This window comes from Saccopteryx leptura, chromosome 7, assembly GCF_036850995.1.
Source record: "Saccopteryx leptura isolate mSacLep1 chromosome 7, mSacLep1_pri_phased_curated, whole genome shotgun sequence".
Taxonomy (NCBI): Eukaryota; Metazoa; Chordata; class Mammalia; order Chiroptera; family Emballonuridae; genus Saccopteryx; species Saccopteryx leptura.
The window spans coordinates 17,430,933-17,456,594 of NC_089509.1; the positions used below are offsets into that span (position 1 = coordinate 17,430,933).

Below are 25,662 nucleotides of genomic sequence, written 5' to 3' on the forward strand. Positions count from 1 at the left end.
TAAGTCAGTGGATCTAGGACAGGGATTGGGAACCTATGGCTCGCGAGCCAGATGTGGCTCTTTTGATGGCTGCATCTGGCTCACAGACAAATCTTTAAAAAAAAATAACATTAAAAATATAAAACATTCTCATGTATTATATCCTACTGCTCATGTTCATGGTTGCGGGTGGCTGGAGCCAATCACAACTATCCTCTGGGACAACACCAAATTTTTATTGGATAATGTGTAATGTACATGGGTCATTGTATGGCTCTCATGGAATTACATTTTAAAATATGTGGCGTTTATGGCTCTCTCAGCCAAAAAGGTTCCCGACCCCTGATCTAGGAGATGAGGTAAAGTTCACTTCTATAAATGAAATGGTTCATTTGGATGCTCAGAGTGGAGAATTCCTATTTCCTAAAATGATCAGATAATTTTAATCCAGAGGCTCCCATCCTAGAATGAATATCTGAGATGTGACTCTGTTTCCTCTGTGTGGTTACAGCCCATGAGACCCCTGCCCTGCCTGCAGCCACCTGAGGGGGCTCTTTTCTCAGGTTCATCAAATGCAACAGCAGACACATGGGACTAATCCCTGGTATTAGGTATGAAAAGAGAGAACTAAGAAGGGTTAATTCAGAAAATCAGCTCATGTTTAAAATGTTCTTTTTAGCTCAGAGAGATTTGTGAGAGTCTGTTTTATGCATGGTAAACATGATTGTTATTGTTCCTGGAGCTATATCATCTGTCCCTGGGGACACACTAACATATGACCTGTTAGGTGACAGATGGCTGATCTTCATGTGTAACTTTGAGGGGTTGAGACAAGGTAGTACAAAATAACCCAAGAAGTAACCTGGGTGTTACGTCAAATGAAAAGTGTTAGTGATGTCTAACTAAAAGTGTTAGAAATGGCCAGAATTGATATGTGTTTGCCCGCCACGAGGTGGTATGTTTCCATATCCAGGTAGTGGAAATTAGATGCTTCATCAGAAAGTATTATGAAGTTCTCTTTTAGAATTAGAATTCAGAGTCCTCAAATACCTGTTTTGTTGTACATGAATGGAGGACTTCCACAGCGTTGGATAACTGAACTGAAGGACATGCACTGCTTACGGTATAACTAGAGATGAAAACAGATGAACTCCGCTTAACCTGGGGAGTGTAAGTTTCCTAACTAACAGTATTCAACAGGAGTCCAGGGGGAAAGTGACACATTTGACAGCCCTTTAAAAAACCTGTATGGCAAAAAGAGCAGCATTAACACCATATGCAGATTCTCTAGCATAGGGTTAGTATCACTAATATATAAAGAACTTCTAAAAAAATGAATAAAAATTTTTATAATCCAATATGAAAATGGGCAAAAGGTATTGTTTAGAGTAAAATAAAATGTATTACCTCAAACATATGAACACATGTTAACCTCACTCACAATAAAGAGAAATGTGTTTTCAAACTGTACCAGGATACCTCGTCCCACATGGCAGATTGGCCAGCATCCGAGCGCTGCTGGGCAAGGCGCGGGGACAGCAGTCTTCCCCCGCCCTCGTGGTGAGAATGGAGCATGGCACCACCGGGGGCTTGCGCTCTCTTGCAGAACTACTGATGCCTCTTTCCTTGGACCGAACAGATCATATCTGTTAATCTATCCCAACTGCACATGAGCAAAAATTTAAAAAGACATTTGCAAAGGCCATTTATTGTGGCACTATTTGTAATAGACAAAAACTAGAAATAATTAAATGTTCCTAATAGGGGTCAGAGTGGATAATGGGTCCATCGATAGAACAAAGTATTGTGTAACTGGAAAAAGCGCTGATGAATTCTCCACCACTCTGGATGGAGACATTTAGCCTATAGTAAGTGAAGAAAAGCAGAGCGCAGGGCAGTGTGTAGAGGAGGGCGTGAATACATTAGTGTGTATGAATATGCTTGTATTTTCAAAAGAAATTGCGGCCCCGGCTGGCTGGCTGGCTCGCTCAGTGGTAGAGCATCAACCCGGCGTGTGGAAGTCCTGGGTTCAATTCCCAGCCAGGGCACACAGGAAAAGCGCCCATCTGCTTCTCCACCCCTCCCTCTCCTTCCTCTCTGTCTCTCTCTTCCCCTCCTGCAGCCAAGGCTCCCCTGGAGCAAAGTTGACCCAGGCGCTGAGGATGGCTCCTTGCCTTCTGCCTCAGGCGCTAGAATGGCTCAGGTTGCAATGGAGTAGTGGCCCAGATGGGCAGAGCATCGCCCCCTGGTGGGATTGCTGGGTGGATCCTGGTTGAGTGCATGCAGGAGTCTGTCTCTCTGCCTCCCCGCTTCTCACTTCAGAAAAATAAAAAAATAAAAGATAATCACATAAGAATAAATAAGCTAATAAAAATGATTATCACTGGAGGAGGTGTGTGCAGGGTCAGGGATAGAAAGTGGGTGTCTCTTAATGTACCTTATTTTGACTTTGGAACCACTAAATGTTTTATATAACTTAAAAATCAAAAAGAGAAAAGTATTCACTCATAACTGAAACAGATTGAGAAGAAAATGAAACTAACAAACCTAGTGATGCATCAGGTTGGGGTTGATCTCTCATACAGAGAAAATAATCATTTAAGAGGTGACTTTAAAACAGTCTTTGGACCATACATTTATAGTGGGAAACATTTATATTGTATTTGAAAGTATTGCAGGTATAATGTAGGAACCAAAATTTTCATTATATGAGAAAGTGGGAGTACTTAAAGAGTTAAAGACTGTATAATATCCAACTTGAGTAGGAAATATCAACATGAACTTACTTTCTTCTCGTTAAAAAGATAATGTTTCCCAGCTCTACTTTGAAAAGGATCAAAAGTAAAGATTTAGACTCAGGAGCAAGGAGTATTCTTAGCATTCAGACTGGGATTCCATAAATCCCTTTCCCACTAATAGGAACCTCCTGCTTCGGTAAGTGGCTGCTTCCAGGCCTAGGGCGGGAAATGAGCAGGTAGCACGTCTTGTCATGCCAGAAAACAAGGGAGCTGAGGCGGACCAGCAGGGTGCAGACAGAGAACACAAGAGCCAGAGATGGAGCAGCTAGTGTATCAAAATGAGTGATGACTGCAGTGGATTGAAATCAGACCAATGACAAATAATCACGAGTCCAGAACCCATGACACTTCAAACAAGAGAAACCCAGAAAATCAATCGGTCACCTTTGCAAGCTGCTAAGACACCTCTGCATTACTCTGAAAAATAAAGAGAATCAGCTTTGATCCTGATTTTCTAAGACAAATTGTGTTTGAAGACAATCAAATAGCTGATGAGAGAAAGTTGTTAATCATGGAGAAATCACAGCTAATAAATGCAAGAGGATCCAAGAATTCGAAAATCAGCATTGTATGACTCCTGATGAGACAGCGGAGCAAGGCGATGAAAGCCTCACTGGCTGCTGATCCCACCAAGTCGCCAGGTGGTGGGAGACGTTCTCCTGGATGAGGCTGTCTCGATGGAGGAAGTAGGGAGGCGAAGCAGCATGTGGCCTCGCATCACGTTGAGGTGTGTCAGTTGGAGAATTTGCAGCAGAAACCAATGAGTCCTGCACCCCGCTTCCCAGAGCCTGCCCTCAGATAACTTGGGTGCACCTTTGAGAGAGGGGCCCTGTTTTCCCACGTGACAAAGGGGTGGGGTCCAGTCCAGCCCTGTCTTTCTCATAAAATCTTTCATTCCCTCACCCTTTGGAGGGAGTGCGGCTCTTCTGGTGGTCGGAAGTGCAGATTTACTTGTGCTTAATACATGGGCTGATAGCAATTATATAATTCATGTATAAATATGCACATGTATTGTGGTTGTACTTCAATGGTTTTCCTCGGATGGGTGCGCAATGAAAAGTTTGGAGACCATGAAACAGAGAGTAGGCTCACGTTGTCTGCAGGTGCAGCTGTACCGTGAGATTCAGCAGAGTTCTGGCTTGTGTAGGGTGCAGAGGGAATGGGGAAGGGGCTCAGAGAGGGCTCAGCAGGAGGGTGAAGAAAAAAAGTGCACCCATAGTGAAGCATCTTTAGGCGCAGTGAAATGAGATACTCCTGACCAGAACACATTTGTTCTCAAATATTCAGAGTACACTCCTCGTGGTAAGGCTGTTTTTGTTTCTCCTGTAACTCATTTCCTCCCTAAGCTGGTGGAGTTTCCACCAGTTGAAAAGGTCGGTTTTGTTTACCGCTTTGCCCCAGATCTCAGACTTGCACCGGAACCGTCTCTCCGAGGAGCCCATCTGTCGTTGGGCAGCTTCGTGTGTCACGTAGACTGTTTCTGGTACCTTCCCAAGCAGCTTCTGCGGGGCCCCACCACGTGGTCATACAACACTCTGATCTGCTGAGTATCCTTTTCCAAGAGGCTGAGCAGTCTGGTTGTTCCTCCCTTGAGGCGGCCCCTTGTTTCTGCTTGTCCACCCTAGAGCATGGCCCCTGAGTTGGGCACCAAGGCCTCTATCTGCCACCAGAGCCCACTTTTGAAAGCTCAGCTTGGATCAAGTGATTTCTCCTCGAAGACCGCAGTCGGGTCCAAAGTTCACAGCGGAGCATTCGAGACCCTGGTCTCTCGGACCCCTGCCCCCCTGCCCCCACGCCCCTCCCTGGTCCTGTCCCAGCCTCACCAGAGGCCTGCTGGGCTCGGAAGGTGTCACCAGATTCCTCAGCACTCCTGCCTCCTTCAGATCACCCTGATAGCAAAATTTGATTTTTTTAAGACTCTATTTAAATAAAGAACTTCCTTCATTTTCCCATGAAATCTATACATATATATATATGATCCTATTATAAAAACAGGGAAAGCCCTTCCTACCAAAAATGACTCCTATATCCTAATGTAAGCATTGTCTTTTACACACATACATTTCTATGTAGGTTTAACACACACACTAAAATTTTATGTCTCCTTTTTCCACTTATATATCATAACTTTTTAAAACCATTGTCCCCAAATCTGCTCATCAAGTGGCTAGCTCCTAGTTTGTATTTATTTGGAGATACTTTTGTTATTTCTTGTTGAGAATTGTTGCTTTTTATGAGCTTGCTAGGGACTTGACTTGACCCTCTATGGAGGCATTATTTCAGCCAGTGTCCTACCTTCTGCAGTACAGGCTGCCTTTTCTTAACTCTTAAGGGCAATCCCTTATTTTTTTGAGTTTCAAACAAGATGTCACACTTCAGAATGAAAGCAACCTGCCCATAAATAAGGCAGTTGCCTGTACAATTTACAAGAGAAAAATAAAACCCTAAGGTGATGACTTGTAGCCTGAGTTATCCCATATCTGGGTAGTTCTAATTGTCTGTCTGCATGACACCCTTCTTCACAACTTCTTCGGGCTTATGTAAAACATCAGCAGCAGTGGGACTCTTTACTACGGGAGTTCTCTCTCCTCCTGGAGACTGGCTGAAAGAGGCAGTGGCAGGGATGATCAGATTCCTTATTCCCGGTTCCAGGCAAATTTCCTTTCAGACTGATGTTCCCATCCTACAGTTGGAAACTTTTTTAAAGATTTTATTTATTTATTGTAGAGAGAGACAAAAAGAGAGAGAGAAGGGGAGAGGACTGGGAAGCATCACTTTGTCGTAGTTGCTTCTTGTATGTGCCTGGACCAGGCAAGCCCAGGGTCTCAAACCGGCGACCTCAGCATTCCATGTCGATGCTTTATCCACTGCGCCACCACAGATCAGGCTACAGTTGAAAACTTTGAATAATGTTTAGTAGTCTGTCAGCCTAACAACCTCACTGTTCTTATCATTATCACTGAACATGTCCTTATTTTTAACAAAGTTTGGTTGTATATGTTTATTTTTATTTAATTAACTTAATTTTCCAAGTACTTGCATCATTTCTGCTGTCATTCACAATAGGAAGATACCAAAGATTTTGCCTTTTGGGTGCTCACAATGTAGTTATAGTCGAGGCTGGGGAGTATTCCGTGTTTCCTGATTTGTGTGGGAATTTGGGGCAGGAAAGACGGAGATTTAATGAAGTTGAGTGAAGAACAGACTGGAGATCTGGGACGTATTAATGTAGAGTCTTTCCATTTCATCATCATCCGATCTTATTTTTTCTTTAACCCCCTCCCCTTTCCCCAAATTTCCCTAAGGTTGTTCCTTAATAGGGCTGATGAAGCGACTAAGCCTCAGTTCATTTGCTTGTTTATTGTGCGAGTGAATTGAAGACTTAGATTGGAATGTTTGAGGGCTGTTGATTTTATCCAGTTGTTTGTTGTATGTCTACTGACCGTGGACCGTGTGCTGTGGGCTGTAGGAATCTGAAGTGCCTGCTCTCCAGGTTACTTCCTTATGGGGCAAGAGGCCCTACCAGTGGTCAGCAAATTCATCAGTCAACAGAGCCAAATATCAACAGTACAATGATTGAAATTTCTTTTGAGAGCCAAATTTTTAAAACTATATAGGTAGGTACATTCCTTATCGAGGTAGCGCCCACACATGGTTTTTTTTTTTTTTAAGTTGGAAACGGGAAGGCAGTCAGACAGACTCCTGCATGCACCCGACTGGGATCCACCCAGCACGCCCACCAGGGGGCGATGCTCTGCCCATCTGAGGCGTTGCTCTGCTGCAACCAGAGCCATTCTAGCGCCTGAGGCAGAGGCCATGGAGCCATCCTCAGCGCCCGGGCCAACTTTGCTCCAGTAGAGCCTTGGTTACGGGAGGGGAAGAGAGAGACAGAGAGGAAGGAGAGGGGGAAGGGTGGAGAAGCAGATGGGTGCTTCTCCTGTGTGCCCTGGCTGGGAATCGAACCCGGGACTCCTACACGCCAGGCCGATGCTCTACCACTGAGCCAACCGGCCAGGGCCACACATGGTATTTTGTGGAAGAGCCACACTCAAGGGGCCAAAGAGCCGCATGTGGCTCGCGAACTGCAGTTTGCCGACCAGGGCCCTAGGCCAAGATAACGCTTTCTCATGCCTCCATTTCAGAAATTCCAGACCTAGTTGAATGGGGCGGAGCAGACCTCCATACATCCTGCTTGTTCTGTCACTCACTTTTGGGGCTGTGTTTCAAAGTGTTTCTTCATAGTAGGGTGACCCAGTTGAATGGCCTGTGTTATGGGAACACTCCCTGACCCATGCAAGCCAGGATGGCTGGTCATCCCATTCACAGTGATGAGATGTTGTAGGGTGAGCAGAAGGTTTCGTAGAGGAAGAGGGAAGAAATAAAGACAGCTGACAAAAACCCATTCCCCGGGCAGAATTAATGAAAAGGAACACAGGTCAGGGAATGAATGCCTCACTCCATGACCTCCATGGGTTTGCAGAACAAACCTACCCAGTTTTCCAGATTATGCCTTTTTAGTGGACAGATCATACTCCAGGGGTTCTCTCTCCTTTGAGAATTGAGGTAAGGTGTTGGAAAAGAGGTTTATGACCTTCCTGTTAAAAGGCTATAGGTGGAGAACTAATTATTGTGCCAGTTCATCAAACTGGGATTAGAATTTGGGGAGTGAGAGGGGCCAAGTCGTTTATTACTGACCACCAGCTTTGTGTCTACACTTGACATGTGTAATCCCGTTTAGTCCCTGTGATTCAAGTTAAACATCAGAAGTTTAATCTGCCCAGAACCGTAAGTGGTAAAGCCAGGATCTGAACATAACACTTCACAGCCTCTGCTCATGGTTGAAAGATTAAAAGGTGTCAGTTGCCTCATCCTCTCTTTTTGTAAATAAACACACCGTGGGAGCCTTTCAGGAGGACAACTGGTGCTAAATCTGAACTCATTACCATGATTCCTGCCCATCTAGCCTCCGCTGGCCTCTCTGGTGTTGTCTCTTACCTCCCCTTGGGTTTTAGGTGCCAAGTTCCCGGACATGCAGACTTTTCATGTGCTGTTCCCTTGTCTGGAAGCACCTTCCCTTCACTCCCCATCACCCTGCTGATCCTTCAGGGGGGTGTCACATCCCCAGGAAAGTCTTCCCTCCTAGCACCAGGTTCTCCTGCCCTGTGGCTCTCTCAACACTCTGCTCCAGCCCAAAGCCCTCTTGGTGAGCCCCTCGATCACAATCACTGCTGGGTCCTCAGTGTCCGGAGTGGTAACATCATTGGTGATACACATCTGTTGATTACTGTGCTCATCACGCCATGGTGCCTTGATGCAGGGAAAGTGTCATCGCAGTGGCCGCACCAACCCCACAGCCTGTCTGGCGTCATCTCTTACTACATGTCATTTTGTTCACTGCTCTTTAATCTCCTTGCTGTTTTTTGGACAGGCCAGGCACGCTCCTGTCCTAGGACCCTATGGCCTTTGTTGTTCCATCTTCCAGAACCTTCTGAGTTGTTCCTTAGACTTCCATATCTCCTTCTGTAGGTCTTTACCTCAAATGTTACTTCAGGGAGGTTAATTCTGACTCCCTCCCCATTTTAAGTGCTTTATTTTCCTCTGTAACTGAATTACGAGCCAGCGTTTATGCTTCACTTGCTTCTGTGTACTGCTTTCCCCTGGAATCTGAGGCACGTGTTCATAGGGATTTTGTCTGTTTTCTTCATTGCTAAAACTCCAACACAGTGAAGAATGCCTGGGCTATGGTAGGCATTCAGCAAATATTTATTAATGTAATTAGATTAAGTTGAATGAGAATGCCTCAGTCTGCTTTTAGTTCATGCAACAAGGTAGGGAAGGATAAGAAGTGTGCAAATTTAGGATCACAGAAGCTTGGTGAGGCCAGTGGCCTCGTGCTTCCTTTGTCTTCCCACAGAGTTGACTCATGTGGTTGGGTTTCAAGGGTTGCTCAGATCATCCTGGTTGTTGTCATTGATACGCGAACTCTTTGAATTTCTCCAAGGAATTGAAGCTTCTAGCCATGTTTATATGTGTGATCAGATCAGAACAGTGGCTTGTAGACCAAAATTTTTCTTGAAAAAAACATATTTTAGAAACAAGCCTTCCCTTTCACACATATGACAAAGCTGCTGGCTCCAGCTAAGGGTCAGTTGCTTCCATGTACAATTTTTTTAGGCCTTAACAAGCAAAAGAGCTGTTTGTGATTTTAAAATGCCTTTTTGGCTTTTACCTTGGGTTTGAAGGACTCTGCACTTCTGTGCAGACCAGTGAGTAATGGAACCAGCCTTCTTCTTCAGTCCGAGTAGACCAGTGAGTAATGGAACCAGCCTTCTTCTTCAGTCCGAGCAGACCAGTGAGTAATGGAACCAGCCTTCTTCTTCAGTCCGAGCAGACCAGTGAGTAATGGAACCAGCCTTCTTCTTCAGTCCGAGCAGACCAGTGCATAATGGAACCAGCCTTCTTCTTCAGTCCGAGCAGACCAGTGAGTAATGGAACCAGCCTTCTTCTTCAGTCCGAGTAGACCAGTGAGTAATGGAACCAGCCTTCTTCTTCAGTCCGAGTAGACCAGTGAGTAATGGAACCAGCCTTCTTCTTCAGTCCGAGTAGACCAGTGCGTAATGGAACCAGCCTTCTTCTTCAGTCCGAGCAGACCAGTGAGTAATGGAACCAGCCTTCTTCTTCAGTCCGAGCAGACCAGTGAGTAATGGAACCAGCCTTCTTCTTCAGTCCGAGTAGACCAGTGAGTAATGGAACCAGCCTTCTTCTTCAGTCCGAGTAGACCAGTGAGTAATGGAACCAGCCTTCTTCTTCAGTCGAGTCTCTTCAGAAGTGATGTTCTTCTAAGGAGTCCATTCCGCCTGAATTATTTTTTGACACTTGAAAAATTTACTCTTGTATGCTTCTTCCAATAGTTCAAGCACTTATCTTTTCAAATCACCTGTTTATAATCATTTCCCTAGCCTGCATCCCAGCCTTCTGTCTCTCTCAAAGAGCACAATATCATCACCATTTCAAAAAAAATCAGTTTTTTTGCCTGACCAGGTGGTGGTGAAGTGGATAGAGCGTTGGCCTGGGAAACTGAGGACCTAGGATCAAAACCCCGTAGTCACCGGCTTGAGTGCGGGCTCAATCGGCTTGAGCATGTGCTCACCATTTTGAGCGCAGGGTCTCCAGCTTGAGCATGGGATCACAGATATGACCCCAACGTCACTGACTTGAAGCCCAAGGTCTCTGGCTTGAGCAAGGGGTCACTGGCTTGGCTGGAGGGCCCCCCCCCCCATTAAGGCACATATGAGAAGCAATCAATAAACAACTAAGGTGCCGCAACTATGAATTAATACTTCTCATCTTTCTCCCTTCCTGTCTGTCCCTGTTTATTCCTCTCCTCTCTCTCTCCTCTTTCTCTCTCTCTGCCTTTCACTTAAAAAAAGTGTCACAGAAAACAATCAGTTTTGGGAAAATCCAAAGCATAACATCATTCATTATCTGTATATGATTTCGAAGACTAAATTACATCTTGTGTGATGTAACTTGACTTTTCAATAAAGTTTTTTCTATCATGTCAGTTTCATTATCATGGAAATCAGAATTAACAATGTGAGTATGATGGCAGATAATGTTCTTCCTCGTTTTAACAAAATATTTCAAATACACAAAAAAAGGTGAGAGAAATGTACAATAGAAACCCACAGTCTAGGCTATACAATCAAAAGTTTGCTTTATTCCATGACATCAATCCATGAATATCTTCTCTCCATTCATCAGTCCACCTTTTTTTGTTCATAAAAGAACACTTACTCCTTTGATGTTTTAGCGTGATATCATTAACCAGAGAGTTCAATATTGTTCACCAAACCAATTGTGTTTATTTCTTTTTTATCTATAACATTAAATTATTTTATTTATTTACTACCCGTCTCCTAGCTGAATTTAAGCTCATTCATATTTGTCAGTTCACTGGTATACCTTAACTCCCAAGTTGTTGTCTGGCTCATAGTAAGTGCTCAATAAGTGTGCTGTTGTTGAATGAATGACAGTATTAAAAACTTGTGATGTTAAAATTCTAACTTCTGTATCACTGATTTGTTTCCCTTCTTCCCAACATCAACTTTGTGACCTAGTTAAAAAGACATGTTAATTTATCAGTTCAAAATATAATAATTAATCACCTAAAACATACCAGACCTGAGCTAGGTTCTGGGATAGAGTAGAGTGATAATCTGTCTTGAAAGGTGGGCTTTGGTTTTGGAGCTTTTGTGTAAAGAGCATGATGCTGGGAGTATAACAGTTTAGGCATAGTTTCTGCTTCCTAGTATTGTAGCTCTTCCTACAAATCAATTATATTTGCTAATTAAGCATTTCTCATTGACTAAACCAATCATGCATTCAAAAAATATTTGCTGAATTTTTACTATGCTCTGGACTCTGGGAATTCATAGGTACACAACATGGCTCAGTCTCGAAGGGCATGTGGTCTGTTAGGGGAGAGAGTGATGTGTGGTTAGGACTGTCACTCATTATGGTCTGAGAGGAGGGGTACTTATCTCAGTCTTAGACAGTTAGGGCATCCCTTATCTGGGAGGTGATGGGAGCTGAGACTTAAAGGGAGAAGGAAGTAATAGATGTGTGAAATACATCTCAGCATGAGATAAGATGGAAAAACATGGCATTAACAACCCCAGGAAGGTCATCATGGAGCAGAGGTATTGGTTGAAGGGTGACTCGGAATGAAACTAGAATGATAGGTGTGCTGACCCTGCTTCATCCTGAAGAAGGTGAAGATTTTCAGCAGGAAATTACTGCAGTCATGTATTCATTTCAAAGAATACCTTGTCAAGCAACACAGAGGAGGGAGTAATTGAGGAGCAGAGAGAAAGGGGCAAGGCTAAAGGTACAGAGAATACTTATGTATCCACTGCAGAGTTTATGAGGGTGCGACAAGTCATGTGATTCATTGATATAGGTAGTCAAGAATTGGAAACATCCTAAATGTCTTGTGGTAGCGTGTATCAGGAAGGATTTCTGTCATATTGACTCTGTCACAAAGATTTGTTGGCTCTTGTCATTGGAAATTGTTGAAATCAGCTTTAGGCAGAGCTGTGTTCAGGGCTTGGAAGACATCTGTATTCTCTCCATATCTTGGCCATACATGTCTCTGAATTGACGTCATTCTCAAATGGGCTGTGCTCACATGGGCACACAGATGACATCTGTAGCTCTTGACTTCCACTCTGCCAGCTTTGCGAATGTTGCAGAAAGACAGTGACTTCAAAAGTAGCTCTGACTTATCTTAGAGCCACTGTGACTGGTGGGACTTGGATCATAACTCATCTTTCAACTGAGCTTTTGTCAGATGGAGTCCCCTGGATTATGTGTCCTCTCCTTAGAAGCGTGGAGAGTTGGGACAGTCAGGGGGTCAGGATTCTGCCTGAACTAAAAACGAATTGCACAGCCTGGGGGAGGAAGGGCAGTTAGTTCCACAGAGTAATGCTGGCAGCCCAGAATGGGGCATCCCAGCTGATGGAATGCATTCACACACTGAACCATTATGCTACTTTAACAAGCAGAGATTCACTATGGTTATTAACCCAGAAGGGTACCTATGGCATATTGTGTAAGTGAAAAAGTTCCCAAAAGATTACGTATAGTAGGATTCAATTCTGATTTGAGGATAAAAAAGATCCAAAAGTCTAGGGAAAAAGCCCATTAACAGTGGTTATTTCTAGGTGGTAAGAATGGATGACATCTTTATTTTCCTCATATCTTTCTCTAGTCTATGAAAAATATTTTACACTGAGGGTATATTTCTATTAAAGTCAAGAAAACAGAAGGGGGGGGAACTTTCTGTTTAAGGAAAAGGAAAACTTATCTATTGCAGAAGTCTTGGTAAGAATTGATGAGGCCAGAACTAAGAAAGGTGAGGAGAGGAGGGAAAGGGTTGAAAGATGGTTGAGAGCTGACATCCTTAGGATGTGCTGATTGACTGGCTGAGGGCAGAGCCCGCTGGCACGGGAGGTTCCACCCGTGGTGACCGGGAGGCAGGAGGCACCCAACACCGTGGGGCCAGTGGTGGGTAAAGACCCGCAGACAGCCTGTAAAAATGAATATTTGCACTTCTTAGAGATTTTGAGGACTTAGTGGTGGAAAACAGACCTTGGAGATTTATGCAATTGAAAGAAGGGTCCATTTGGCTTAATAAAAATTTTGAATTACATTTTAAAAGACGACATTATTACCGCGTGGTAGATATAATGCATACCTCACTTACTCAGTAGTTAGTAGGTTCTGTGAGGGCAGAAAATCATCTTTATGGTGGAATCCCTTAATACCTAGCATAGAACCTGGTTTGTAGAACTAGTACTTTAAAATATGTATTTATCATTGGTGAATTATTGAAGTTAAACTAACATTAGTTCTAAAAGGAAGCCATTGCCATAATCTGCTCAGGAAGATTATCAAACTGATTTGTAATCATTTGTAAATAGGCACTATCAAAGTGCTTAAAATAACGCTTTTCTCAATTAAAAATATTTGTCCTAAATTACTTTATAACCATTGTTCTTTTTTTTTTTTTTTAAAGATTTACTTTTTGACTTTAGAGAGAGGAGAAAAAGAGAGAGAAACGGGCCGGGGGAGAGGAGCAGGAAGCATCAGCTCGTTGCTGCTTCCGGCGTGTGCCTTGGCCGGGGTAGCCCGGGGCTTCGAACCGCAGCCCCCCAGTGCAGGCCAGGCTTGATCAGCTGGGCCACTACGGCTCAGGCCTGTTTATGACCATTGTCAATGTTTCTCAAATCCTCTCTAATTTACAGATGTAAAAAAATCAGCTTGGTCCTACATCTATCATAAACTGCTCAAGAAACTGAGGTGATAGCTTATATATTTTCCCCTGGGTATTTCGTGCGTATTTTAATCTACCTTATGACATTATGCTCCTCTGAAGCATATTACCACAGAGCCCAGAAAATAAAGTCTTTGTACTATGAGGCCATATATTAGAAGTGCTTTAAGGAGCTTGGGCTCTGGAACCAGCAGATCTGGCTCCAAATTTTAACATTCTAGTACGTAGGCACGGGTTTCTGTTTTCTCATCTGTACAAACATGTAATCAGGTTGTCGTGAAGATAAAATGAAATAGTCACTATAAAACACTTAGCACAGAACGCAGCAGTAGTCAGAACTCAAATATCAGCCGTTCTTTAAAAACACATCTAGCTATCTCCTGAGACAGAGTGATTTCAAAAGTACAGAATTTCTGTGTCCCATTTATAGTGGGATTTCTTAGATTTACCTTGAACTGTGTAAATACTTTTTTTTGAAACCTTCCCAGCACAGCTAAAGTCTGTGTTCCCATCTTACATCAGAGCAAAAAGACAAAAGTTGCCGCAAGTTTAGATCTCCACACAAAGGTCATTTCAGACAGCATCAGCCTGAGTTTGAGCCTTTTGATTTATCATAAGCAATTTTAGGATGTCACCTTTGTAGTCTTCGGCAGCTGGCTAGCTCCTTGGAAGTAACCACAGGCCAGGCCTGCTGTGATTTCCAAGTCCCCTGTTGCGTTTGTCATGGCTGGGCAGTCCCGCCTGTGGCCGACTGCCGGTGTCCTGTCACAGGCTCAGTGCCACCTGGGAAGCAGTAGGTCTGGGGGCTCTGACCACTGCTCGTGGCCTGGAGTGGTGCTGTTTATGAGCACCGCTGGCATTTTCCTTAAGTCTCATCTGAAGTCTTTAAACTGCACTTCCTAGTTTTGATCTTCAAATTAACATCTCCAGAAAGGAGTTGAAATAAAATGTTTGGTTGAAAACTTTAAATAGAGAAGTTGTTGGTGTCATTCATTCTTCATATAGTGTCAGAGTTGATTTAGTACCAAATTATAGTCACAAAGCAGCAAAGGCCTGCCATTTCTTACAAGGTTGTGAATAAATTATTTACTCCCCCTCCCTCACACTGTTTGAGCTGTAAGCTAGGGGGATCTTTGACACAAAAATATAAACATATACGAGGTGTTGTTGTTTCTTTTTATCTTTTTTGGGTTTGACAAGCATTTCATTTTTCATTTCGCTTGCATGTATTTTAACATGAAATAAAACACCTTAGGCCACATGAAATAAAACACCTTAGGCCCTGGCCGTTGGCTCAGTGGTAGAGTGTTGGCCCGGTGTGTTGATGTCCCAGGTTCGATTCCCAGTCAGGGCACACAGGAGAAGCACCCATCTGCTTCTCTGCCCTTCCCCCTCTTCTCTCTCTCTCTGTCTCTCCCCCCCCCTTTTTTCTTCCTCTCCCATGGCCATGGTTCAATTGGAGCAAGTTGGCCCCGGTGCTAAGAAGAGCTCAGTTGCTGAGCAATAGAGCAAAGCCCAGATGGACAGAGTATCACTCCCTAGTGGGCTTGCCAGGTGGATCCCAGTCGGGATACATGCAGGAGTCTTTCTGCCTCCCATCCTCTCACTGAATAAAAAAATAAAAATAAAAACCAAACAAACAAAAGTCTTAAGTGTTTTAGATGTTAAATTTTATTTTATTTTTTTTTAAAAGTGCCCACATAGGGACTAGATCACTGAATTGCAGAGACAGATATCAAAACATGAAGCTTTGGTAACCACATAAATTTTCTGAAGATAAAAAACATGATTTCAAAAGTGTCAGATTCTATTTCTGAATCCTTAGCAATAACCAAGGTTTTACAAAGAAATATTTAAAGCTTTCTTGGCATCCTGAATGCACATAGACCCTCTTCTCCACCCCTGATGCCTTCCAGTGCCCTCCCCCCAACTCCCTAAAGAAGAAGAAGCAATGGTTTCCTCTTGTTGGCAGTAGGATTTATTCAGTAATTTACTTTCCAGCCAACCGCAGCCAAAGCCATTGCCTCTGGGCCCTTGTTCAAAAACGTAGAAATGAAATAACAGGTTGGCAAGACCTCGCACAGCTCCCCAGTTGCAGCCCTATTATCTCCTTGGTCTGCCACCCCCGTTAGGCAGAAGCCTGGGAGACTGGGTGGTAGCACAGTAAGTAGCTATGCAGCCAGCCTGTTCCTCTCCACTGCCCTGCTTTCCCGGGAGACTGGGTGGTAGCACAGTAAGTAGTGATGCAGCCAGCCTGTTCCTCTCCACTGTCCCTGCTTTCCCGGGAGACTGGGTGGTAGCACAGTAAGTAGCGATGCAGCCAGCCTGTTCCTCTCCACTGTCCCTGCTTTCCCGGGAGACTGGGTGGTAGCACAGTAAGTAGCGATGCAGCCAACCTGTTCCTCTCCACTGTCCCTGCTTTCCCGGGAGACTGGGTGGTAGCACAGTAAGTAGTGATGCAGCCAGCCTGTTCCTCTCCACTGTCCCTGCTTTCCCGGGAGACTGGGTGGTAGCACAGTAAGTAGTGATGCAGCCAGCCTGTTCCTCTCCACTGTCCCTGCTTTCCCGGGAGACTGGGTGGTAGCACAGTAAGTAGCCGTGCAGCCAGCCTGTTCCTCTCCACTGTCCCTGCTTTCCCGGGAGACTGGGTGGTAGCACAGTAAGTAGCGATGCAGCCAGCCTGTTCCTCTCCACTGTCCTGCTTTCCCGGGAGACTGGGTGGTAGCACAGTAAGTAGCTATGCAGCCAGCCTGTTCCTCTCCACTGCCCTGCTTTCCCAGGGTCCCCTCCTCTGTCTGCATGTGTGGAGGTGGAGGGGTCTGGGGCTTCAGGTACCTTGCCAGGGCTGGCCGTCCTGCCCATCACGAAGGGCTTCTGTGCTGGCTTCCTGCCTGGGGAGGGGCTCCCGAGTCCTGGAAAAACCAGGACCAACTTCCTTCGTTTGTTGACCACTCACCTGTGAATGAATGCAGTTGTGTCGAGCCAATATGTCCTGTGTGGGTTTTATTGACTGTAGCGTGTCTCTCCATTGAGGTTATTTATACTTTGTCCTGCTCAGGTCCGAGTCAAGGATGGCGGTGGTTTCCTTCAGTATCACGTGGCCTCAGTGGGGTCACCTCCTTGAAAACCAGATTTCTCTGGACCGAATGAACATACAGGAAAGAAGGGTCTTTTGCTTTCTGATTGTTGCCTTCTGGTGGAATTCTTTGAAAATACAGGCACAAAAGACGAATGTTTGATGAGGGTCTGTAGCTGCTTTTCCTCTTGGTCAAGTGCTAAAAAGGTGAAGTTTTAGAACTCACATCATGAGCGACCCAGAGGAACATGGCTTTTCTTTTCCAGAACAGTCTGTTCTACAGACCAGACTCTGTTCTTTGTGGTGGTAGCTTTGCGGGGTGGTCTTCATCCCTCTGAGCATTACCTTTTGTTCTTTCTCCATCCCGTGCATTGGTTCAGTAGAGCCCGTCATTACATCTTTCATTAGTGCGTCTTAGAGGAGTGGGTAATGTTGCTTGGTTTTGCCCCCAAACCCCTTTCACCTAACTGGAGGGTGAAATAGATTCACTGGCCAGGCAGCAGGAGTCCACATGGATTGTGCAGGGCCACCGACAGCACCCCCAGCCCTGTGGGGGGGACCCTTGTCCAGCCCTGCTCCCTGCAGAGCCCTGGTCACTGGTGGTGAAACCCGAGAGGGGCATTTCCGGGGACCCTTGTCCAGCCCTGCTCCCTGCAGAGCCCTGGTCACTGGTGGTGAAACCCGGAGAGGGGCATTTCCGGGGACGCTTGTCCAGCCTGCTCCCTGCAGAGCCCTGGTCACTGGTGGTGAACCCAGAGAGGGGCATTTCCGGGGATGCTTGTCCAGCCCTGCTCCCTGCAGAGCCCTGGTCACTGGTGGTGAAACCCGAGAGGGGCATTTCCGGGGACCCTTGTCCAGCCCTGCTCCCTGCAGAGCCCTGGTCACTGGTGGTGAAACCCGAGAGGGGCATTTCCGGGGACCCTTGTCCAGCCCTGCTCCCTGCAGAGCCCTGGTCACTGGTGGTGAAACCCGAGAGGGGCATTTCCGGGGATGCTTGTCCAGCCCTGCTCCCTGCAGAGCCCTGGTCACTGGTGGTGAAACCCGAGAGGGGCATTTCCGGGGACCCTTGTCCAGCCCTGCTCCCTGCAGAGCCCTGGTCACTGGTGGTGAAACCGGAGAGGGGCATTTCCGGGGACCCTTGTCCAGCCCTGCTCCCTGCAGAGCCCTGGTCACTGGTGGTGAACCTGGAGAGGGGCATTTCCGGGGACGCTTGTCCAGCCTGCTCCCTGCAGAGCCCTGGTCACTGGTGGTGAACCCAGAGAGGGGCATTTCCGTCAGGAAACAGTAGCCGTGTTCTGAGGAAACAGGAAGGCAGAGAGCACAGAGCTGAATGCTTTCCAGACAAATGTATTTTCCACTAAAAAAATAAATAAAAAGCAGGATTTGGTTCAGGTTAATCCATCCTGAAGAGAATTCTTTTCATGTGACTGTTTTTCTGGGAATATGTGGGAGCAGTTAATTCCTGGCTCCTCCAGGTTAAGAAGGAACAGGGTAAAATGAAAACATTTCATGATGCGCAAGATGGCTTGAATTAAGTTAGTAATTGTTGTTTCTGCTTGCTGATTAAATCCTAACTGCCCTGCCTCTATTTTCCTTCCACATCAGCGCACACCCCCGACAACAGCTTCCTGGGCTTTGTGGTGGAGCAGCACCTGAACTCCAGCGACATCCACCACATTAACGAAATCAAAAGGCAGAACCAGTCCCTTGTGTATGGCAAAGTGGATAGCTTCTGGAAGGTGAGTCAGTCTGTGCCCTCTCTCTGAAAAGATGCTTGTTGGATAATTTAATTTAACTTTGATCCAGGGAGGGCAGTAATCAAACCAAGTGCCTAGGGCTTAATGGGATAAACAAGAGTATGCAAGGATTTGGTTACTCAGCACTTGAGTAAGAAAGGCTGTACCTGCTCCTCTACATGGTGGCGGCCCAGCAAAGCCCTTTAGTCTTTGCGTGTTGGAAATGGCACATGACAGCCTCTTTCACACCCTGTGTTTGCATCTGCTAGCCAGCTTCCCACAGAAGCTGGATATCTCTCTGTAGCAAAGTGTTACACAGCGAGACCCTTTGCTAGGTGGCTTTTTGCCTCTGCCTTTTGGGAATGGCATGTGAAGATAGGCAGCTCCGTTTGCCGGGGTGGGTGGGGGCCGTCGCAGTCACCCGGCTATGGTCAGTGCCCGCAGTGGTCAGTGGTCAGCTGACCAGGAAAGGAGTGTGCCTGCCAGGACTGACCATGGGCAGTTTGCTCAAGGAGATAGATGTTGGACAAAACAGTGTTCTTGGCCACAGACTGAGCCAAGTGGTCCAGAAGCGTCGAGCTGTGGGCGCTGGAGGGCGCCTTGCTTGCCTGGACTGTTTCCAGAGCACATCTGGGGAAGGTGAAACAGGGAAGGCACTGATTGGGATGTGACCTGTTGACATGACATGCAGGTCTTTTTATATGAGGGATATGCAAATACTATAATTAATAGTATTTTGAGGACATGTCTGTGAAGGATGAGACAGACTCCAGGAGTTCAAAACGTGCTTCTTTCTAAACATGAAAGTTGATCACTTCCTGGAACGCTTGGGGACTGTGGTCCCATGTTCTCGTGTCTTGCTGATTGAGGAAGTCGGGAATGAGCCCACGGAGGAGGCGCACAGGATGTGCAGTGGGAGTGTCCCTGCGGCTGCTCCTCTGACCCGTCTTCAGAGAAGAGAAAGCACTGCCGCCCGCTCCAGTTCTCAGGCTAACTAGGCCCAGAAACGGTGAAATCAGCCTGTTTCCAGGGAAGCAGGTTTAATTCCAGGTAACTGTCTTTGCTATGCAGAGAATTCTGTCTTCGTATATAGTATGGTGGCTCTCAACTGCAGGCAGTTACACCCCCAGGGGGCATGTGGCTTGTCTGGAGACAATTGTGGTTGTCATGACTGAGGGGCAGAACTGTTGGCATCTGCTTGGTAGAGGTAGGGATGCTGCTGATCATCTGACGTACACAAGACGGCTCCATGTTAGAGTTATGTGGCACAAAATTCCAGCAGTGCTGCCTGACCAGTGGTGTGCAATGGATAGAGCATCAACCTGGGACACTGAGATCCCAGGTTTGAAACCCTGAAGTTGCTGGCTTAACACAGGGTCTCCAGCTTGAGTGCCAGGTCACCGGCTTGAACATGGGATCATAGACATGACTCCATGGTCGCTGGCTTGAGCCCAAGATTGCTGGCTTGAGCAAAGGGTCATTGACTCAGCTGGAGTCCCCCAGTGAAGGCACATATGAGAAAGCAATCAACAAACAACTAAAGTGTCGCAGTTACGAGTTAATGCTTATCTCTCTTTCTCCCTGTCTCACTAAAAAATGAAATGGTAAAACCTAGGATGGTAAATAAATTTTTTTCTTACCTATATTATTTTATATTTTTTCCTCTCAAGTAAAATAAGATCAGGTTAGGTTATAAATAGTTATTTAAGATTTTCCCATGGATTTATACATCTTTGTATCAAAATCTGCCCATATTAACAAGGCATCATTTAATTGACTTTCAGCCCAACTTGGGTCAATAAGGACACATTGGGTGTGCTCATTCTCAACTCGATTGTGAAAGAAATGGATCGTGGCACTAGTTTCAGGAAGACACTGGCTCTTTAAAACAGTGGTCTCACTGCCTTCTCCCCCTGCACCTGCTGGAAGAAGAGTTGCATGTCTTTGTGGACTTGACCTTCAAATTATACCCCTTTCCTTTTGAAGCCAAGTGCTGCTTTCTCCTAGGCGACTTGTCAGTTTTCTTGGTTTTCCTAGAAAAAAATTAATCTGTTCTGAATGCTTTTGGATCACCTTTTTTTGGATAAATTACAGCTGCCCCTGAAAGGATGATTTCTTATGCCAGTCAAAATCCCAAAAGTATGAGCCATGTGATTTGGGGGTGTGGTTTGGAAATTCTTCCAAAATCCTGCAGATGACCCAACCTTTCAAGTGCTGTGCGTTGCCCAGCTATCGTTTTACCGAATGCTAGGTGGCTATATGCCTGCATCAGTCCTTGTCCTTGTCTGAATACTCCCAATCTGGGCTGTCATTTCTGTTTCATTACATCATCATTACCCAGTGTTCTTTGATGAGAAAGGTACAAAAAGATGAAGAGTATTGTAAAGTTTTCACATCAATTCAGGACTTGTCTCCAACTTGTCTCACAGTATGCGAGAGTTCAGCTTCTTTTTCCAAAACTTCCCCCATCCCATGGGATCTAGTGAATGTGCACAGAAAACAGATGGGCCTTTTAAGTGAGACATTATCATATAAACATTCCCAGGGTTGCGTTCGACACCGACTTTAGCTAGCAGGAAGTTTTAAAAGTTGTTTTTCCCTTCTCTCCCCGCCATCACCCGCATCCTCCTTTGCCTCAGAGATCTTGGGAAGGGAAGTGATGCTGTCAGTCTTGAGAGGTTTACGATTGCTGTAAAGCACGTGCTTGTGCACAGGGTGGAACCAGATGATCTCAGGAGGTCCTCTCCTCCTTCACCCTCAGATTCTAGGACCCACGGAAGTTCTGAAGATGCCTGCTATGCTGCCAGCCCTACTTCACTGTCCTCTGCCCTTCGAGGGAATCTTCTCACCTGCCCGGGCACTGGAGTGTGGAACCCCACCATGTGACCCCTCCACCCTTGGCTGGTTGGCCCAGGGGTGTACGCTGACCCAAGGCATTCCACCTTGGTGGTTGGCAATCATGATTCTGGCTCAGAAAACCAACCTATTATCAATGGGATTTTTCACTTGGCATTGCAGACCAGAGGGACAGTGAGAGTGATAGCCATAGGGACAGAAATTAAAAGGAAATGTCCATAGTTATGATGAGGTCAAAGCAGAAGCCTTCTGGAAGTTCAATGATGAAGAAGCAGGACCAACTTGGAAAGGGGAGGGCTCTGTCAAGAACATAAACGGAGCAGAATCCCAGGGAGGGGAGGCACCACCACGAGGGACGTGGGGTGCTTTGGAGGGGCCCGGTAGGAAGGGAGCGGGACAGACAGATGTGATCTCTGCAGCCTAGAGAGAAAGAAAAGTGGCTGCTGGAGTTCCTGGAAGCCCCCCCCCCCAATTCTGTATCCTTTTATCTCTATTTCCTTGCAGTGTTCTGAGTGGTTTCTGTTCCTTATAGTCATATTAAGGAAGTCTACTAAAATATATAGGTCATTCACTGCATTCCAAATGCCTATTAAGTGTAGAGGCTAGGAGGAATAAGGTACCTCGTCTCCTCCCCACGGGCCGAGGTCCCCTCTGGTCTTGTCCTGTTGTTATATATGGTGGAGGAGCGAGTGGGAGGGAGTGGACCGTAGTGTCTGGCTCCAGAACCCCAAACACATGAATATAGGAATCATCTCTGCCCAAGACCCTTCGCATCAAATGACACTGTGTAGAGTCTAATCGCAAGTACAAATCTATTTCTTAGCCCAAGAACCCACGGCTTTAGGTTCTTGACATCCACCTCGGGGGCAGGCTGTCATTGGAGTCAGCTAACACACATGCCAACGAGAAAAGTCTGTCCAGTGTGGCCGAATTCAAGGTCCTTCAACATCAGGAAATAAAAAATTAGTCAATTTTGTAAAAATAAGAGATTTTGAAAATTGTGGAAATTAAAATTAATTGAAGTCTTGCTTAACAGTATTTAATTCCATGTTTCTTTAAAAACAGTAGCCTGAACATAACTGAATCTTTTGCTGATGGTGCAGGGTCAGCGCTTTACACATCCCGATCTCACCAGCATTTCCTGATTACTCATTGATACACAACTGCTGCCGAGGTAAATGTCCTGAAGGCCTTGCGTTGAGCACCTCAGGGGAACGAGCACAGCCTCTGAACCGCAGTGGTAACAACTACCATAGAGAGCAGGGCTCTGGGCATGCGGACCAGCCAGCACCTTGCTCAGATGCTGACTCTGCAGTTCTCACCAGCACCCGGCAGTGTGATGTGCTGTCTGAGTTAACAGGGCCTTGGGTTTAGGGTGGTGGAGAGCTGTGGTTTCAACCACTGGTCTGCCAGAAACTTTGTGCCAATCCATGAAAGAGTTAACTGCCCTGATGTTGTATATAGATTATAAACCCAATGATTATAAACCCTATAATCTTCTTACAACATCAGGGTGGTTAACTCTTTCATGGACTGGCATGAAATTTCTGGTGGACTGGCGCTGACCAGTCCGTGGACTGGCGGTTGAAACTTGGTACTGAGCAGCTGGCCAATAAGTGAATAAATAATTCCTTTTTCCTCTTTACTTTTGCCTGCTGCTCTGTCAGACTACCAGCTATCATGTGACTTTTTACTCCTGATCGTGCCAGATTCTAGTCACCCCCGAATCTCACTTCCCAGGCAGGACACTTGCAAGGTTATTACTTCTTGTCTCTGGTGCCTGGCCCCAGAGGATGGGGTGAACCTGTGGTAAGCAGGGGACTCCGAGAGGAGGTGAGAGGCGCAGTACCTCCTCCTCATCTGCTGCCCTGGTTTGTACACTGGGTGCTTACTAAGCAATATGGCATCATAGTCAGGAACAGCCTCGGAGCAAAATAGCTGGGTTCAAATCCTGCCTCTGCCACCAATTTACTTGACTTCATTTGGCCTCATTTTTCATAGGGATGATAATAGGGTTTACCTATAGCTTAAATGAGTTAATATATGTAAAGTGCTTATATTAACACACAGTACTTCTGCTATTATTAATATTATTATTGAGGCCAGTTTGGAAACATAGTAAGATTTGATGTGGGTGTGAGATTGGGGGAGTAAAGCTTCTGAGGAACTGGCAGATACAAGTCTGCCCCGAGGTACTCAGATTTCAATTTTTAAACTGTGTCAGTAGTTGGCAAAGTCTGGCCTACCAGCCACCTGTTTTTGTAAATAAAGTTTTATTGGAACAGAGCTACACCTGTTTGTTGTCTGTGGCTGCTTTTGCACTACATGGCAGAGTTATATAGTTGTGACAGAGACTTTCAAACCAGCAAAACCTAAAATACTTATTATCTGGCCCTTTATAGAAAACATCTGAGACCCTTGAGCTGCATCGTGTCCCAAGTAAAACCAGTTCCCTGTAGGACGTGCGCCAGCGTCCCTGGCATCAGAGGGCTTTTCCGCTTCAGTGTTCTTGATTTTTTTTTCTGTATGACTGAGGCTGATGGATAAGCAATACATGGAAAAATGAAGTGTGATTTTTACTAAAATCTCTGTTTCTCTAAAGACAAAGCCCCAGGCCCCGAGTCTGGCCTCTCTTAATAGGAATTCAGTGGGACTCGCTTTCTTGCTTTTTCGGTAACTAACTCGTTGATAATAAAAGAAGGCCTTCTATTAGTGTGTTTACATTTCCCGGAGCCTCCAAAGCCATCATTTAAGGAGATACACGTCCATTCCTTCTGAGCAAGTGAGGGCACTTACCGTCCTTCACCACCCTGGGTTATAGGTGACAGATTGGTCTAAGGAAATGGAGTGACGTGGCCAACGTCCTGTAGCACACAACATGACAAGTCCAGAACCAGGACCAGGGTTCTGACTGACCTCTCAGGCTCTTGCCTCCCTGCCACCACTTACTTGAGAAGCTGTTCACCCCCCCTACCCTGGAGGCTGAGTTCATGTTTACAGCAGGATGGGAGCCAGGAAACAAGGTCTACATGAGTGCATTATGTAAGCAGCAGGATCCCTGGGCAAATATTGGCATAACAGGTAAAGTGTTGCTCCTGGCTGCTCATCACACAAGCAGGGCCTCACAGTCAGTCCTACAAAGAGTAAATGTGCCGTATTTCTGCAATTCAAGTTGCGTTCAGCCCGAGCCTGCCTGGCAGCACCCACAGTTAACCAGCATTGACTGCATTTGGAAAGCTGCTTTTTATGTGGACGTCAAAGGCTTTGTGGTCTTAAAGCATCTCCTAAAATGACCCGGAGTCCCACACCCACAGGCTAGGAAGTAGGCAGCCCACCTTCCAGAAATGTGATGCACTCTTTCCCTGCTTCCACCCCTAACTTCTCCTGCTTCTTAATCCATTCTCCACATGGCAGCAGCCCAGGAGGTCTTGTTTAAAATGTAAATTAGGTTGTATTACTCCTTTTCCCAAAACCCTCCCCCGCCAATGGATTCATTTAAAACTTAGAGCACATTGCATTTATGGTGAAATCTAGTGTCAGTAGAGCAGGGGTAGTCAACCTTTTTATACCTACCGCCCACTTTTGTATCTCTGTTAGTAGTAAAATTTTCTAACCGCCCACCAGTTCCACAGTAATGGTGATTTATAAAGTAGGGAAGTAACTTTACTTTATAAAATTTATAAGCAGAGTTACAGCAAGTTAAAGCATATAATAATAATTACTTACCAAGTACTTTATGTCGGATTTTCGCTAAGTTTGGCAGAATAAATCTTTATAAAACAACTTACTATAGTTAAATCTGTCTTTTTATTTATACTTTGGTTGCTCCGCTACCGCCCACCATGAAAGCTGGAGCGCCCTCTAGTGGACGGTAAGGACCAGGTTGACCAGCACTGCAGTAGGGTGACTTAGCGGGGCTCTTTGCAAGCAAGCCACATAGGTCCGACCCCAAGGAGACTCTGGCTGCATGGGGTCCCACACACCACCCCTCCAGCTCCAGCCTCCTAGGGCTGCCTGTCCCACACACATGCCCTCAAGCAACTGTTAGCCCTCCTCGCTCCCATCGGAGCATTCTTCCCCTTCCTTTTATGTAATTTTAATCATTTTGTGATCACATACAGTATTTACCTTTTTCTGTCAACCTCTCCTTAATGGCTGGACTATAAGCTCTTTGAGGGCAGAAATCATTATTGATTTTGCCCTACCCAACATGGTTCCTGGCACATAGTAGGTGCTTACTCAGTAATGACTGGGTGAGTGCCTCAATTCTCCTTTTGATTTTGTTAAATGCAATTTACCTGGGGATTTGGCAGTAGGACTTGGAACGCATTTTGCTTTGGGCATTGCCCTGTGCTCTGATCCACAGGACACTAGCAGACG

General features: G+C 45.6%; 1 protein-coding gene across 8 annotated transcripts in view; it reads left to right on the forward strand.

The window, feature by feature from the left end:
• The window catches only part of MGAT5 (alpha-1,6-mannosylglycoprotein 6-beta-N-acetylglucosaminyltransferase), a 374,609-nt gene that overhangs the window by 245,682 nt on the left and 103,265 nt on the right, over positions 1-25,662 (forward strand). For all 8 annotated transcript variants that reach the window (XM_066346312.1, XM_066346320.1, XM_066346314.1 and 5 more), the window contains exon 11: positions 18,296-18,429. In XM_066346312.1, coding sequence (XP_066202409.1) covers positions 18,296-18,429 — 134 coding nt within the window. The remainder of the gene's footprint in view (positions 1-18,295; positions 18,430-25,662) is intronic.